Here is a 17,746-nt window from a genome sequence, read left to right as displayed (position 1 = left end):
GCAGAAGCAGCAATAGTCTCTCTTTCTGTCTCTCTCTCTGTTTCTGGGGCCCATCCTAGAGACCCTAAAGCTAAATTAGTGGATGCCGCTTTTAATTCCTATCAGCCCTTATCTCAACAGTCTCATCTTAAATGAGGTCAATTATCAATGGGTAGAACTTAGCTAGAGAGCCAAAAGTGCAAGTTGTCCAGTTGGGCTCCAAAGACCAAGCCCACACTAGACCAGACCAGACCAGACCAGGCTAGACTAGAACAGACCAAACCAGCCAATCCCATTCCAGCCCTACAAGTAGTAGTCGTCGTCGTCGTCGTCGTCATCGTCGCCGTCGTCATCATCATTGCCATCGTCGATTTACTCCTGTTGCTGATGCTGCTGCTCCTGTTGTTGTTGTTGTTGCTGTTGTTGATGTTGCTGATCATAAACCAGAGTTTCACTTTCAATTGCATAGACTCCAGCCAGCGAGAGTAATAGAAACTGCACATTAAATGCAACACGTGCCACGCTTGATGGGAGCAGCCCCCAACAACAACATCAACAACAACAACAGAAACTTTACCATCTTTCTTCCATCAGCAGCACAAGCAACAAGGCACTCAGACTGCATTGCACTTTGCAATCAATCACAAAAATAAAAAAAAAAAAAATGAAGAAAGAAAAAAAACAATCTACAACAACAGCAGCCAACTTCAGCTGTAATTAGCGCAGGGAAAAAGCAACAACAGCAACAACTACAAAACTATCGCACAATGAACATTGTGCATAAAAACAATGAAAGCATGACGAAACAATGAGACTACACCCGAAGAATGCCAAATGTCCTAGCCAAGTCAAGAGTCAAAATCAAAAAAAAAAAAAAAAAAAAAACTGAAAATTCCTTTAAATATTTCCAAACTAAAACTTATTTTAAAGAATTTATAAAATGAGAACCAAAATGAACTCCAAAGATTAGTTGGTTTTTAGTTGTTAGAAAACCCTTACAAATTTTTATCTCTCAGTGTAAGGAAATTTTTTTTTTTCTATGCATTTTTGTTATATTGTTTTATTGTATTTTGTTGTTGTTGTTTTCGCCAACTCTAAAGAGAAGGCCGCAGAATAGACTGCAATTTGTGCAAGCAATGGAGCAGCAACTCGGCCAGTTTCATTAAAAATATTTTTGGTTGAATAACAATAGTAATAATGTTTTTTAAGTGCAAGAGCGCCAGCATTCAAAATTGTAGCAGAAGAAAAGTGAAATTTCTTTCACCTGATGAGGCGAGATTCGCAGGCAGAGATGTTCGCTATAGCCCATGCGACAACAACAACAACAATAACAGCAACAGCCACAACATTAACAGTAATAATAATAACAACAATAATAACAACAAAAGCTGCAGCAGCCTCAGTAAAAATTTTCCTTTTTTTTTTGTTTTTTTTTTTTTTTGTTCGGTTTTTGGTTTTTTGCATAAATTGCAAATAACCATAGCAGGGTCCGTCTCTCTCTCTCTCTCTCTCTCTCTCTCTCTTTCTTTCTTTCTCTATCTCTATCTCAAAGTCAAAACAATTGACAGACCGTCAGCAAATTCCAAACGAAAACAAAAGACTTTTCCTTTATCAAAAACTTCCTCCCGAGGCGAATTTGTTTCACTTTTCACTTTACAGAGATTTTTTTTCTATTTTTTCTTTTGTTTTGTTGTCAGGAAATAATCAATTATGGCACACAAGATGATGGCTTAAGTAAGAAAGTGTTCGTGGCAAAATAATAAGCAGAATTTTTGTTTCTTTTTAACCAGTAATGTATAAGTATATTCTCTATAAGAGTTAAGAGATATGTATATCTACACAAACATATATAGCAAGTGGTCTGCAGGTGCGCTGGAACAGCAGGGGGGAGGGTAAAAACAAAATGACAAAAAGCCAAACCAATTAAGTTTTATGATTCTCTTCCTTTACGTGTCGAGGGCTTTTTAGCTTGGTTAGCTGCTGCTGCTGCTTCTTCTGTTTTTTTCTGCCCTCCCCCATGCCCTGAACTGCCTGCCTAACTCACCACTAACTATGAACAACTCATTTGCGAGAATTATTTATGCGGTCTGGTAAGTTGAAGTTGAAGTTGGAGTGTCTCAGATCTCTCAGGTCTCAAGTCTCATCTTCATCTCACATCTCTCCGCCCTCCACATCTCAGTTAACATACTGTGCCATGTGCTGCTCACTTTCAGGCTCGTGCATGGTCATGATGCCATTGACAACTTGCACAAATGTTGACCTTTAATTACGACAACGAACAGCAGCAGCAACAGCAGCCAACAACCAGCAACTTGTTCTGCCTGGCCACTGTTTGCATAACTACGCACAACCAACAACAACAACCAGGCAGAAGCTTGTATGAAAAAACACACTATAATACTATACATATACATATATATATATATAAGAACAGAAAAAAAAGGAGTAAAAAACGAGCAGCATCCACGACAACTGCAATTTGTCCAGCTGCAAGCTTTGGAGACAAGCCAAAAGAAGAAGTGGCGGGTTGAAGGCGGCAAACTAACAGAGAGAGAGAGAGAGCGAAAGACTCACGCATGAGGCATAAGGCATGAGCAGAAATCACTGTGACAACCAAACTGTGAATATTTAACAAAATCACAACAAATTCACTATAAAATTCAAAGATTTTGATATATATTTTGGAAAATTTTTTATACTCAAACTTAAGAATTCTTCATTTAAAGCAGCAAATTTGGCAGTAGTTTTGATATAAGCATGATATTAAGCTAAATAATTTCCTTCTCACATCTGGTAATCATATTATCATGGAATTGAATTTTCGCATCACTATCACCAGCAAGAGCAAGGCTTGGTCCCCGATGACCGTTTCCTTTTGGCTTCAGGCTGGGTGACAAGTGCTTAGTGTCAGCACCTTGCTTAGCATGTGGAGCTCCAGCTTTGACTGTTGACAATTTTGTTGGAATTGTCTGGGTGTGTGTGTGTGTGTGTGTGTGTGGAGAGGAAGAAACGGGTGGTTATAGGGGGGATTCTCGTGCTCCTCAGTTTACACATTAATTATCACTTTTGTTGTGGCTGGCAGTGGGCTGGCTGGTGGCGACGACGAAGACGAAGACGACGACGATGACGATGACAACAACGCCGACAATATTAGACAATTCTCGCTTAACATAGTTTGTTGCTTAAGTCTTTTGTTTTGCTGATATTCTTATGTCGTCGTCGCCGTCGTCGTCGTCGCTGTCGTCGCCCCGCGTTTTGTTTCTACTTGCTATACATTTAACCGCATTGTGATAAATGAACTGCTGAAAGGCTTTGAAAGGGAATGATAATGGTAATGGTAATCGGAGTGGGAAGGTAAGAATATATGTACAGACATACATATACATTTAAGTACGAGACGAAGAGAGATCTGATTTATGGTTTGCCAAGTTCAAGCAGAATAATCGATAATAATCGATAGTAACACCCACTTTGATGGTCCAGCCAAAAAGTCTCTCCATCTCTTTTATATGAAAATTAAATTATAAAATGCTTTACAAGTGGGGCGGATCAACCCTCGTTCTTCCTTTTACCTCCCCCTTACCTAACCCATTTCATTTGCCTCTCTGTCATATATAAAAATTGCAAACACACAGACACAGAGCAAGAGAGACAGAGACAGAGAGAGAGAGACACACAGACACAGAAAATGAGGGTGGACATGCGATTTCCTTGACATTTAATGCCATTGCCACAGCTGAATGGGGCGTTGTATAGACCACGCCCCACTCGTGTAGCAAGGAGCAAAGGAGAATACACAGTCAGTCGCAGTTGAAGTTGGAGTTAAACTTGCAATCTACCAGTACCAGTCGATGCCGAGTCAAGCAGCCAAAGTAAATAGCCACCAGGCAGATTTTGTCTTTGCGCACATTGCAACACGTATCAATTATTGCAACAGGCACACACACACACACCACATACACATAGATACATAATATACATATATACACACTTGGTTAACAACAAAAATTTAAGTTTTGGGCCAGAATCATAGATACATATATATGTATGAACTAGACCATGTTCCTGTTGATGAGCAAAACAAGGAAGGAAAATCATTTTCACTTAAACATAAGAAGAAAATGGAATAAAGGAAGCTTATTTTTCCCGCAGAAAACCTTTAGGGATGGAAAGAAATCGGGACAACAGTTTGGTGAACATTTTACTTTTAAATTTGATGAAATCCACAACAGATTTCCGACCTACAACTATACTTGAGAGATATAGAAATATGAACTATTATTATTTAGTGTTTAAACCATTAATGCCAATCTTGCTCGCATTAAAATTAAGGAACCAACATTTTTGATTACCTAGTTTACTTTTTTATTCATTGTTTATGTATGCACAAGTGTTCGAAGGCTCGACTATTCGTTTTATTAGAGTTGCAGTTAATTAGTTTATTGGAAACAGAAGTTAACACGTTTCACTTTCTTAGGTCCTATCATATAGGCAAAGTGAAAGTCAAGGAAGAAAGAAAAACAGCCAATAACATAATATATATGCATGTACATGTATGTAATATCATATCGGAATGTTCTATATACAAAACTGAAAAAGAAAACAAAAGACTCAGGTAACGAACTTGACATTTTTCTAGGTAAAACAACCAAATTTGATTAGGGCTTAAGTTAAGTTTGCTGCTGTTGCTGCTGCTTACCTTGTGCTCAACTGCTGCGTCATAAATATTTAATGATATTGTCAGGCCATAGCCTGATCTGGGCACATATACCCATACAACATGCATACAACTGAACATAGTTTATACCAAAAGAGCCTTGATCTTGGGCTAAAGCTTTTAGCTTCAATTTAAATCAAATGTGCGCAGCGAAGCCGTCGTCGCCATAAGGCCTTGTCTTCCTTTTTTCTTTATTTTTAGCATAAGCATGTATGAACACACACACACACACAGATACACACTTGTATGTATGTGTGTGAGTGTGTGTGTGTGTGCTATTTTTAGAGCTTCGGCCACGGCCTGAACTCGAACTCTCTTTCTCTAGCAAAATATGTCCCGCTGTGAATTATGTGTCTACATAAATTACCGGACCAGGAATTAATCATTTTTTATGCAGGACTGGCAACTACGAGTATTATGGTCTAGAAGTTCTCTTTGCCTCTGCCTCCTCTTTGGCCAGTGCTTATGCCTGAGCCCGTGTCCGTGTCAAGAGCTTGGCTGCTGCTGCCCATTAGGTTCAAAGCAGCAGACGAACCGAACCAAATAGTATTTTTTTCGTTTTTTTTTTTTTATTTTTATGTTATGCCCTGAGGAGCACTTTTAAGTCGCATTAAATTTTTGTCTTTGTCGAAGTAGTTTTAACCTTAAAAACCATCTATTCCATGTTATGGCTATTGGCATTCAACTCTAAATCTTAAATAGGTTAAATGTTAAGGGAATTCCAAATTAAGTTTATGCAAACAAACAAACAATATTTTAATGAACGCATAAAATCCTTTATATGTATATCAGAGGCAATAATTTATATTTTTGAATATTTTTTATCGTTGTTTGAGTGAATTGTAGGAATGTATTTAGAAAGTAACCATAGACTTTCCCTCGCTTGCATTTGAATTGAAATCTATTAATATTAAATTATTTCTCAACAAATTTAAACTCAATTCATAAATTTCTATACTAGGCATAAAGAAATCCTCAATCAAGTTTGTACGTTGATGCCAAATAAGCAAATAACTTTAAAGCAATTGTCTGTCATTGAGTTTTTGACATGATTATGTTGCAGGGCAACAAAGCAATACCATTAGTTATCTTTTATGCTTATGCCCTGTCAATTGAGGCGCACTTCCTTAACCCAAAATAAACAGAAATAAACAAACTACGAACTTCAATTTTCTGTCATGTAGCTCTTCGTTTCTCTCTGCCTTGGGAATCAAAAGGAAAAAGGAATAGGAATAGAAAATGCATGAATTGTACTTCTGCTGTGACTAGTGACAAACGATGCTTCCTGGGCTCCAATACCAAAAAACAAAAACATCCTCAGCACACACACACACACACACTATCACATTTACATGCATATATCCCCACATATTTAGAAAAAACCATCCATTGATTGAGTCAGTGGCAAACTGTCGTAGCCCAAAACTGGCATAAATTCTATGCAACCCGCTGGCTTTTCATTTCTAATTCTTGCATTTGGTCCATGGAACTGTTGCTATTGCTGTTGCTTTTGCTAAAGTTAGCTAGTGGCTACTGTCCGTCGTCGTCCCATCCTTATTGTAGATGTATGTAGATGCAGATGCAGATGGGGGCATGTCGATGGCGATGTTTTAGCGCATTTTATTGCTTTATTTTCAGAGAGTTTCGGCATGGTCGGCCCTGTCAATTTTACAACTTTATAGTGCAAAGGCAAAGCGCGTCTTATCGTTTGCATATATATGTGTATATGTATATAGAATTTGTTTTTTTTTTTTTTTTTGTTGTTGTTGTAAATGTATAAACCAGTGTGTATATCTCCCTTCTGTATGTGTTTGTGTTGGTACATGGAAAGGAATCGAGTATGACAAAAGCCCATTGGGCCATGTCGCTTAATATTTTTGACATATTGGCTCTGAAGTAGAAGAAGAAGGAGCTCTTATTGTGTTCCTTTATACTCCTCATTGCACACAGGAAAATTTGTACAAAACGAGAGGAAAATAAAAGAAAAGAAAGATGAAGAAGTAAAAAAAAAAAAAGAAACCAAAAAACAAAAATACAAAAAAAACTTGTCTGTGTCTGCATTTGAATTGCAAATCCTATTATGACTTGTGAAATTATAATTTTTCTAGTTTGCCTGGGCTGCGGTCTTCAGCCCGAAAACCCATACCCATCCAGGTTCAAGTCCATGTCCATGTCCATGTCCAGGGTCCAGTCATAACCGCAGAAGGTTCAATAGCATGAATTATGCATATGCAGACGGTTTTTACCTTTTTGGTGGGGCGTACGAGCAAATACAGGGTTTTTAGTAGAGAGGGATGAGGTGGAGGCGGAGTACAGGATTGGGCAGAGACAGATTCAGAAAGAGAGAGAGAGAGAGAGAAATATAGATGCAGCTCACACAAAAGCACACGCATTCAGCTAGCCACCTAGCCACATGCTGCACATGCACTTAGTTATGATAACGTTGCACATTTCTGCCACAAAACAAAACAACAACAGCAACAACAACGAAAATGAACAGAGAAAAGAACTGAGACCCAGACAGCGACTCACTCTCAGATATCCAGACACACACACACACACTCATACAAACACAGACTCCACTGGCTTTTCATATATTTGTTTTTGGGCTAAAGCAACAACGCCCCAAAAAGATCAGCGCATCCGCAGCTGACACTGAGGCAGAAAACAAAAAAAAAAAAAAAAAACAGAAATAAAAGATGAGAAGCAATGATTATCATGGTGGTAAAGAATGATGATTTCAAATCTTTCTCTCAGTGTATTAACGTATGTTTTATGCGTAGCAGCAGCAGCAGCAGCTGCTGCGAATGGAGATGGAGTTGGCGATGGCAATGGCAATGGCAAGTTGTTGCTGTTGGAGTCAGAGTTAAGGAGTTTGGAGATGGGGGTAAAACTGCTGCCGCCCCCTCTTTTCGGGTGGCTACTGCTGCTACTTCCAAAGAGCAAAATGAAACTTTAAAGTCGAGCTAAGCTATACACAACTTTAGCTTGGCAAAGGCCCATTGCTGACAGAACAAAGAAGTCGTTCATTTGTAATTGTTGTTGTTACTGTTGCCGTTGCCGTTGCTGCTGCTGCTGCAAACAGGGCAACATCAACAGCAGCAACAGCAGACGCATAGCATTTATACATTTGTTAAGGCAAACAGAGTCAACAGTGGCTATTGCGGCTGCTGCTGTTGCTGCATATCTTTTATGACTTTTGACTTGACTCCGACTCTGACTCTAAACTTTTCCTGCTGTTGATGCTGCAGTTGAATGACCCAAAGGCGACGGAAGGAGGCGTTGGCCCGTTGAGCAAGAAGCATCCCACCAATTTCAGCTTAAATATAAAAATTTCAATAACTACAGACATCAGACATCACGTAAAAGAAATAATTTCATTTCAGCTCTTTCCTTTCCTTTTCTATACTTTAAACGGCTTAACAATTCAAATTGTTCTTTTAGTCCTTAAACGTTTTTCTTAGCAACAACAATGCGAATTCTTCTTCGTATACTTCTTTTGCCATTCTCTCGCTTATTTTGTAAATTGCGTGGGCTTCTGCAATTTACCTAAATAACCGACCACAAATTAGATGTCAGTCAACATGATGATTGTCATCATCATCATCATCATCATCATCATGACTATCATTATAGTGACCGAATCCACCCAATGACATTCCCTAAAGGCAAAAAATGTACGAATTAGTAGTAGACAACAAAAGAATTATATAAACCTATATACATACGTATGTATGGGCCATTGTATTCCTACAGACATTATATAGAAAGGTAAATTTGTTGGAAAGAAGCTGGCAAATCTAAATCCAAATCAAATCAATTTGTTACAGTCGCCAGAAAACGAGAACGAGAGTTGGTTAAATGGCACAAAACTTGACTTCTACTTCTACTTCTTCTCAACGTACATACACATTTTCTTTAATTTAGTTTTTCCTTTTTCTTTCTTAAAAAAAGGAAACGATGCATTTCCTAAGCAAGGGTATATAGACTTCGGCAGAGTTAAAGTAATCTTTGCTATATATATTTATTTTTTTTTTTTTTTTTGTCCATCATTAACATTGTCCAGGAGGCACCAAGCAAAATCTGCATGCAGATGAAAAAGTTAAGCCACTAGAGAATCAGGAATCAAGAAACAAGAAACATGCGTACTTAGTGTGTGTGTGTGTGTGTGTTGTGTGTCTGTCTGCCGACTATTTGTTTCACGAATTTGCAGCGCATTTTACTTGGAAAACAAACAGAAGATACAATTGGTAAACAAATAGCTAGCTCTCGAATACCCTTACCAAGAACATATATTTTTCATAAATAGAATGTTTAGTTTAGGTTTTCATTTTGGCTTAAAGTGTAGTTCAAAAGAACATTTGACTTCCAGATTGTTAAAGCCGGATTCTGTTGAATGGTTCTCAAGTTTTGCAAATGGTTTAAATTCTTGTCTTATGATTTTAGTTTTTAGTTTAAGCTCACAAAGACTACTGTCTTTGACTAGTCTAAGTGTCTTATGTTTAGCAAGTACCCATAACTTTGAAAGTCGTACGAATTTTAACTTGTTAACATAAGACTTTCATCAGTTTGAATGCTGATCAAATGTTTTTGGAAAGTGACTCTCTGTCTTATGATTCTCAAGTAGTTTTAGATCGACTCCAAATGCCATTAGATTTAAGTAATTATATTAAGGTTGTGAGTATTACAAGTTTTTGAATTTAAACATTGAAAGTCTTAGGATTCTTGATTTGTTAAAATTAATCTCATATAAATCAGCTTAAATGCTGGTTAAGTAATGGGCTTATTACCAAGTACTTTAAGCTGATCTGCAAATGTCTTTGAATTTCCATAGTTAGACTCCATAGATAGACTCCACGTATCCAATATGATTTTAAATTAAAGTAGCAATGTTTCACTTAACTTTGTGAGATTTGAAGCCAAGATTTGTAATGCAAACCGTTTATCATATTGGCTCAAGTTTGTGATCAAAATAGATGTACCTTAGCCTTGGAGAGTGCATAGAAAAAAAAAATGAAAATAAAAAGAAAACACCCAAACTCTTCTCTAACTAACCAGCAGTGGCAATCGCTGTCCATCGGTCCAAACAAGGCAAAAGGCATGTCCATCTCATTCCTATCGCAACAAGAGCAATTTGTTCTAATGCGCCGTGGCAGGCAGCAGCCGCAGCCGTGGCAGAGGCAACAACAACAGACGGCGACAGAGATGTAGACGGAGATGGAGTTGGATTTGCAGTTGGAGTGCTGCCACCACGACCATGAGCAAAAAAACTAAAAAAAAAAGGGCAGCCAGTGAGCACGCAATGGTTAGACCAAACCAGAACAAATGTAGACATTAAGCTGCTTGCTGGCTGCTGCTGCTGCTGGCCAGGAGGACATGGGAATCTAAAAAGAGAGTGTGGCAATTGGTGGGGGTGGGGTTGAGTTGGAGCATCAAGCACATAACAAGTGACACGCAATACAGCGTCTGAAGCCATAAAATCATATATTTATATATATAATAGATATATATATTTGATACATAAAATTTACCATATTTTTCGCACGTCCAACAAATTTTCCGCAAACGAAGAAAACACTACACACACACATTTACAATCGTGTCAATAAATTTGCTGTGGAAATTTCATTAATTGCCAGCAGGTGGATGCCACTGTGGTTTGCTGCTCAGTGGTGGTGGTTGCATGTAGTTTGCCATATAAATATTTGCCGCCTTAATGTGAGTGGCTTATAAATTTGCACAAACGCGACCATATATAGCCAAGAGATAGGGAAAGAGATACCCATTGCGGGGGATGTGGTGGTGTTACTATGCTGGAAGGTCGGAGAGAGGGATATGCTATATACATACATACATAACTGTTTATGTGGTTGGCTCGTTGGCTATGGCTTTGGGGATTGCATTGGGTTTGGGTGTGTGCACCTTGTACTATCTGGGATGTTCTTCGAGCTACAAGCGAACGACCACCCGGTCACAATGCTTTTGTTGTCCATTGGCATATATGGAATTCGCTCCTCCATTTGGCTAAAACTTGGTTCCAACATAACAAGCAAGCGGGCACAAACACACGCACATATAAACACATGATTACAAAAACAAAAACAACAAATGGAATGGCAAAAAATGACACACACTTTTTATAATACACACATTCAGCCCTGGCATTATTTATATAGGTATTAGTTTTAGGAAAATTTTGAGAAAAGAAAACTAAATAAAATTTTCTATTTTCTTCTATATCCATTTATCTAGCAGCTTAGCCAAGGTGGGGGATTACTGTATTAGTTTATAAGATAATTTCAGTTTTACTTTAATTTGAAACTCATTTTCATATAAAAATGTGTAAAAACAAGAATTAGTTTCCACTGAGCTGGAGCCACAGAACAGGGCAAAGGAGTTTCTTCTTAAAAAGTTGTTATAGTGAAAGGTTAGTAGGCTTCCCTCTCTATAGTTATTGCGATTATATCTCTATGTAACAGAAACTAAACGAATTTTAAGCCTCCAAATACAAATTGTTGTGGTGCTACAAATTAAGCTTCAGTCGCTTCCCCCTTCTGCTCTTATCTTCTATCCGTTAATCCTCTTACTCATAGATCGAAATAGATTCCAGTAAAGAGAAATGATAAAGAAAGTGAATTTACAAACATATTTAATTTTCATATTAAATATACGTATACATATATATACATATTTATATATTATATACTTTTTGTTGTACATTTTTCATTTATACTTTTAGGTTATACAATGGTTTTGTTTTTGGTTTGGTTTTCAAGTTGTTTAAACTAAATGCATTTTGATTCGTTTTATGTTTTATGCATGGCCACATTGAAATGAACTTATTGTACATATTTTTATATATGTATATATATGACTATATCTAGATATCTGTGATCTGGCAAGATTTGGTTAAATTCATAAAATTTAAGTGTTAAACTAAACAGAAATTTCGATCAATTTAGAATCAACTAAAATTAATGAATTCATTTTTTTTTTCTCTTTTTGGCAAAACAGCAAGGAACTAGTATAACTAACTTAAAGCAAAGAGGTGAAGAAAAAAAAAATAATAATTGTAAGACAGATAATCGAAAAAAATCTTTGGATTTCATTGGGTTTTTGGTTTTTCTTTCAGGGGTGGATGTGGGTTGCAGGGGAAACTTCTTGGGGCCAAGAAGGTACTCAACTAATGGCAAGACCTAATACTATTAATCCATATGGCACGTAGGTCAATATTATTTCAATTTGTCTACTTCTGCTTCATATACATGGCGGCAATCTTATCCAGAATGGTCTCAATCGAGAGCAACTCTTCGCCGAATTTCTGCATGGTCGGCGCCGGGACAATCCACTTGAGAAATTCCTCGACATTGAGGCGTAGGCGGGCCAAAGGCGTCAATTGGGCATCATCGTGAGCCGGACGTTGAGCCAACTTGAGTGAAGCAATTATGACATTGTCAATTAAACGTTTCTCATAGCCCAATTGACGTAGCTTTTGAGCGGAGCTTATTTTCTTAAGCACCACGGCCATATTGAAACGCATGGTGGACAATGCCTGGGCATTTTCATTCTGATTGTCATCCTCATCGCCTGATTTCTGGCATTTGACACACTGTTCCGCATGTGCTTGCAATTCCACTTTGATTTTAAAGAACTCATGACAACCGTGACACATGTAGGGTTTCTGCTGTTTGTGGATTTTCTTCATGTGATTCTTGAGGTGGGCCAACTGGGAGAAGGCCACTTCATCGGTACAAAGGAGACAACGAAATGGTTTCTCACCCGTATGCTTACGTATATGCAGTTTCAATACACTCGAATGGGCAAATGTTTGATGACAAATCTGCAAGAAAAAAAAAAGAAAAGTTCAAAAATATATGAATTTGATCTCTAAATGAATAATTGTGTTTGACCATATAGTACTCCGCTCCTTGTTGTACTGGTTCTACTTCTAATTATTTTACACATTATTTTAGGTATAAAGTTCAACTAAATTTTGATAAATTTTGGATTTATTTTTTAACTCACCCGACATTGATATGGCCGTTCGCCTGTATGCATACGCATATGAACATTGTATTGCGATTTCTGAGTAAAATACGAATTGCACACCTCACAGACATGCGTCTTGATGGCCGCATGCTTTTGCATATGTGTGGCAAGATCCTCATCCGATTCAATGCTTTTGTGGCATATTTCACAATCAAATTTGGTGAGCTTATGATGCTCCTGATTGATGTGAGCCCGCAGAGCCAATTCGTTGGCAAATTGATTCTCGCAGATTGTGCATCTATGCTCCATGCCCTGCTCGTGCCTCTCCATGTGAACACGCAGATTGGCATTGGTTGAGAAACTGGCCGAGCATTTGGTACAATTAAATTGCTGTATACTTGTCTTATGATGCGACACCATATGCTGCTGGAGCTGCAACGGCAAGGAGAAGGTATAGATAGATTTGTTTGTGTGTGTGTATGTTGGGTATTCCAATTTGAATTTGGGCGATTGGCACTCACCTGACCACCTCGTGCGAAACGCTTATCACAGAGAGCACATGGATATGGCTTCTCGCCCGAATGCAAACGCATGTGGAGACGCAGACGCTCTTTGAGGGCAAACGATTTGGGACACTGGCTACAAGCAAATTGTTTCTTATGCTCATGTGCGGTGGTTATGTGGTTCTTAAGATTCACGGCCTGGCGATAACATTTACCACAATCGGCACACTTGTGAGGCCGCTCATCCGAATGGATTAGCATATGGCGTTGCAGATCAGTCTTACCACCAAACTCTTTGGAGCAATGCGTACATATATGCTGTTTGCGACGTCCCGATTCGGATGACGATCCCGATGCTGATGCTGATGATGAGGCTAACGATATTGATGATTTTCTTAATGATTTTTTGGGCAAGGGTTGGATATAGTCGGCATCACGGGAATCCTGTTCCGTTGTGTCACCACCGTCTTCACCATCCTCTTCATCGGCTTCCGCATAGTTGTTGTTGTCCCTTAGTAGACTGCTCTTCCGACGTTTAATCGATAATGTCGATGTCGATGTCGATGTTGCTGTTGTTGTGGGCGATGAGGAGTCTCTGCCCGCCGCCGGCGGCGATGATAGCGATATGCCACTGTCTGTAAGCAGGGACACGGCATCCTCTTTGGACAAACTACGACGGCTGCGTGCCATTTTTATTGTTTTGTTTAAAAATTAAATTTCGTTTACTGAATTTTTCTAGAGAATTTTATATTTTGAACCAGGCACCACTAGCTTTTTGTTGTTTTATTTCTTTTGATTAGGTTAGATTTTTAGTCGTATTTCGTTTATATTTTAACTAGGCAAATTTTTGTTTTATACAGTATATTTTTTATGTTTTTTCATTACTTTTCCCAAACACCGTTTATTTTTATTTTTTTTTTTTTTGGATTAGTTTTGTGGCTGCAAGGAAAAAGTTAAGAGCACGGTTATTGCTTGACTTCTGGTGGCAATATAGGTGATGAGACAGAGAGAGCACAATCAATCCAACCAACCAACAAACCGTCAGACAGACACACGAGTAACACGGAAACAGACAGGGACAGCAACACACAATCGAAAAACGAAAGAAAAAAAGTAAAACAACAAACTTCTCAGCTGTGTCAACATTTAGCGATAAGAGTAAGAAAAAAGTTCTGTTCTTTTTTTAAATTCGTTTTTGTTCTACCTTTTGATCGTTTTATCAATTTAGAATTTCCAGGTACAACAACAAAAAGAACGAAAAAAAAAACTTGGAAAATAGTTTCGTTGTTGATTTTTTTTTTTTTTTTTTTACTTCTAGTTTGTTTTCTCAATCATTTGTTTGTGGGAGAACGAGTGAGAGCAAAAAATACTGACAAGGCGACACTTGATAAGAGTAGAAAACAAGAACAACAACCACTTGACGAGAGGCAATAACTGATAAGACAATTGACTTTGTCTATAAATACAGTAGATAACCATGTCCAAAATATGTCTTGAGCACAAAGAATAACTAAAGAAGGTTCTGTGGCTAAAGTTAATGTTTAAAGCTTATTTAGTTTCAGTACTTGAAGTATGTGTTAGGGTACCTAACTCCAGGGACCTTGTATCTATGCCTGTGAGTTGGAGTAGAACTTTGCCCCCTAAAGTATGCATTAGGCAGTAAAAGAATTTGATTTTTACAACATACAGAGAACTTTTTAAAAATGTTCTTGTTTATTAACATACGAAAACTTTAAAATATCAATTACTTTTACAGTCTATTGCATACTTTACGGAGCCCACAGAAGTCAGCAATATTGATTAGAAATTCATTTTTATATGATTCGCTCACTTTTTAACAACTTTTCTATCAAATACTTTGAAAAAAAGAACCAATTCAATTCAGTTTTTGTTCTTTATCTTAAGAATTAGAAGTTTTAGAGAAATTTTCCTAAATTCTTAATAAACTTAAATGGAGATTACCATCTGTTTTAGATACATTTTTTTAAACTTCACTTAAATTGAGATTTTATTTTGGTTTTAGTCTGCTCTAGTTTCAGTTTTAGCACTTTACTTACTAAAGTCTACTCACATTTCTATAATTTTTTGCTGATGTCTTCAGTAGAGTTTTGCATTTTCCCTTTTTGTTTGCTTTTGCCATTGATTTCTTTAGAATTTTCGAATCAGATGACCATTTGCATTTTATTTCTGATTAATTTTTTACTCGGACATTCTGGGGAAAGCGAAGAAAATGAGCACCCGGGAACAGAGAGACAGACAGACAAACCAATGTGGACTGACCCTGGTGGTTGTTTGCTTGGTTGGATGAGTAGTTAAAAAGCAAACTATTAATAACAACATCTGGCAAACATATGTATGTATGTATGTAGATATATACATATGTATATTGCGATCTGTGCCGACCTTCTGCTTGCATTTTGCTGTTGTTGTCGTTGTTTTTGTTTTTGGGTTCATTTAGGCCGCACCCGCGCGTATTGAAACTCACTTTAGGAAAACTTTTTGAACTTTCAATGAAGCATGATATTGTGTGTGTTGGATAAGGCGGGGTCTCTACGGGTTGACAATGAGGAGGAGCGGTTGGGATTTGGTGTATGGATATGGGTATGGTTATGAGGTGGTGCTGCTGCAAGGAGGAGGGACGGGACTAACTTGCAACCGTCATCAACCGCGTCAACGTCAATTTTCACAGCTGCACGTTACGCAAATGAAGCGTTAAACAAAAACAAAAACAACAACAACAAAAAAGGGCGACAACAACAATAATGAAGAACCAGTAACTGTTGAAAAGCGAATTAAAGCTAGAATCTGGAGCTGGGTCGCAATTGAAACTGAAAGAGAAACGTTCAAAAAAGCACGAACGACAGCAAAAAAAAAAAAAAGCAAAATAAAATAAAAATCGAAAAAAAAAAACAAAAAAAGAAAGAAGAATACATAACAGCAGTTTTGTAATGCTAAATAGTCTTTTGCCTAGGTAATTGGTGCGGGGGGCACACAGAGGTGGTTACTTTTCAGGGGTAGTGGGGGGTAAACTCCCCAAACGACGAACTGTTGGACGACAATGGGCGTTCGGGGTAAGGTTCATCAACGGTTGAAGTCTTTCGTATGGGGCCACAAGAACTTGCACATATGTATGTATGTATACATACTCTACATATACATTTACACAAACGTACAGTCAGCTTTTCTTGTCGTTTTTGTTCTTTTTTTTTTTTTGGGTTGTGTTGTTAGTATGTATTTGTAATGTATTTGCCAGCACCAGAGCTACTTGATTACTTCTTATCTACATATGTACATATATACATACAAATGGATGGCTAATTAATTTATAGTTTGTATATATAATTAGATTGATAGACCCAACACCATATTAATACCAAATCCATTGCAATTGGTCACGCCTTGTGTCACTTACCCCACTTCATATAGAGTCCGTGTGTTAAGAAGACCTCAAAATTCTCCCTGTAGCTCGTTGTTTTCACATTTTTATGTATTTTATTTTTACCTTCAGCCTCATAAGCAACTCCATTTTCTGCGAAAATGCAAAGAATCACGTTAAAAAAAAAAAATACAGAAATTTAGGTTTTAATTTGCGTTTTGTTAATGAATTGGGATTTGTTTATAGTTGACAGCGTTGCCACCTAAAAAAAAATTGACAGTGCTGCCAGATCAAGGGAAGTTAGTCGGTGGCGATAAATTTTTAGTCAATACCCCTATTTTAAAAACCACTATTACCTGTAAGCCGCCACACCGTCTGGCAACACTGTTTTGGAAACACGCGAAAGCAAGTAACTAGCGTGGAATTAAATCTTTTTTTTTTTTTAAATATATAAACAAATTGCATTGAGATACTAAAAAGTAAACAATTGGAAACAACGCAATCTGTGACCGACTACAAAGTACCTTATAACCCAAAAGGCATTTGCAACTAGCGAAAAACAACAACAGACAAACCGACACAAGGTAAACATTTTTTTGGCGGTGACTTACCATTTGAGTTTTTCTCTATTAATCGGTTCTTACTTTCGTGGTTGTCCAGCTGTAGCATGGCTGGCGTAATATTTGAGGATATATTCAATGTTAAGGACATGGATCCCGAGGGCAAGAAATTCGATCGTGTCTCCCGCCTACACTGTGAATCAGAATCCTTCAAAATGGATCTCATTCTGGACATTAATTCATGGCTGTATCCCATGGAGTTGGGTGACAAATTCCGCCTTGTGCTGGCCACAACACTGCGCGAAGACGGTTGCCCCGACAGTGGTGAATATAATCCCATGGAGCATGAGGGCACTCGGGCGGACAGTTTTGAGTATGTAATGTATGGCAAAATCTATCGCATCGAGGGCGATGAGGCGCACAATGAGTCTTCCCGCCTATCGGCATATGTGTCCTTTGGTGGCCTGCTAATGCGACTGCAAGGAGATGCCAACAATTTGCACGGTTTCGAAGTGGATCAGCATATATATCTATTGATGAAAAGGCTGGCGTTTTAATTTCTTCTATCTAATTTTGATATAAACAATTTAAGACTTTAAACAAACAACGGATATTTATTTAC

The 17,746-nt window shown here is 37.8% G+C and overlaps 2 protein-coding genes across 2 annotated transcripts; one reads left to right on the top strand and one right to left on the bottom strand.

The window, feature by feature from the left end:
• Window positions 1–11,660: 11,660 nt before the first annotated feature.
• Window positions 11,661–16,831, bottom strand: LOC137579294 (gastrula zinc finger protein XlCGF57.1). The gene is made up of 4 exons (XM_068293015.1): window positions 16,601–16,831; window positions 13,207–14,127; window positions 12,722–13,117; window positions 11,661–12,536 (listed from the first exon to the last, which is right to left on the bottom strand). Exons 2-4 carry the CDS (start codon window positions 13,876–13,878, stop codon window positions 11,943–11,945), a joined length of 1,662 nt encoding a protein of 553 aa, XP_068149116.1. The 5' UTR covers window positions 13,879–14,127; window positions 16,601–16,831; the 3' UTR covers window positions 11,661–11,942.
• A 111-nt stretch (window positions 16,832–16,942) lies between these two features.
• Window positions 16,943–17,731, top strand: Polr2H (DNA-directed RNA polymerases I, II, and III subunit Rpb8). The gene is made up of 2 exons (XM_068292721.1): window positions 16,943–17,148; window positions 17,225–17,731. Exon 2 carries the CDS (start codon window positions 17,232–17,234, stop codon window positions 17,679–17,681), a length of 450 nt encoding a protein of 149 aa, XP_068148822.1. The 5' UTR covers window positions 16,943–17,148; window positions 17,225–17,231; the 3' UTR covers window positions 17,682–17,731.
• The last annotated feature ends 15 nt before the right edge of the window (window positions 17,732–17,746 follow it).

This window comes from Drosophila tropicalis, unplaced genomic scaffold (assembly GCF_018151085.1).
Source record: "Drosophila tropicalis isolate 14030-0801.00 unplaced genomic scaffold, ASM1815108v1 contig_694, whole genome shotgun sequence".
Classification (NCBI taxonomy): Eukaryota; Metazoa; Arthropoda; class Insecta; order Diptera; family Drosophilidae; genus Drosophila; species Drosophila tropicalis.
Note: the sequence above shows the minus strand (reverse complement) of the source record. Positions and strands in the feature narration are given on the sequence as shown.

What these genes read in the sequence shown, in the direction of transcription:
- LOC137579294 (XM_068293015.1), bottom strand. Translation starts at nt 13,878, where the DNA reads ATGGCACGCAGCCGTCGTAGTTTGTCCAAAGAGGATGCCGTGTCCCTG. An exon ending in GTTTCGCACGAGGTGGTCAG is followed by an intron (nt 13,118 to 13,206) that starts GTGAGTGCCAAT and finishes TTGCCGTTGCAG; the next exon opens with CTCCAGCAGCATATGGTGTC. An exon ending in AACGGCCATATCAATGTCGG is followed by an intron (nt 12,537 to 12,721) that starts GTGAGTTAAAAA and finishes TTTTTCTTGCAG; the next exon opens with ATTTGTCATCAAACATTTGC.
- Polr2H (XM_068292721.1), top strand. Translation starts at nt 17,232, where the DNA reads ATGGCTGGCGTAATATTTGAGGATATATTCAATGTTAAGGACATGGAT.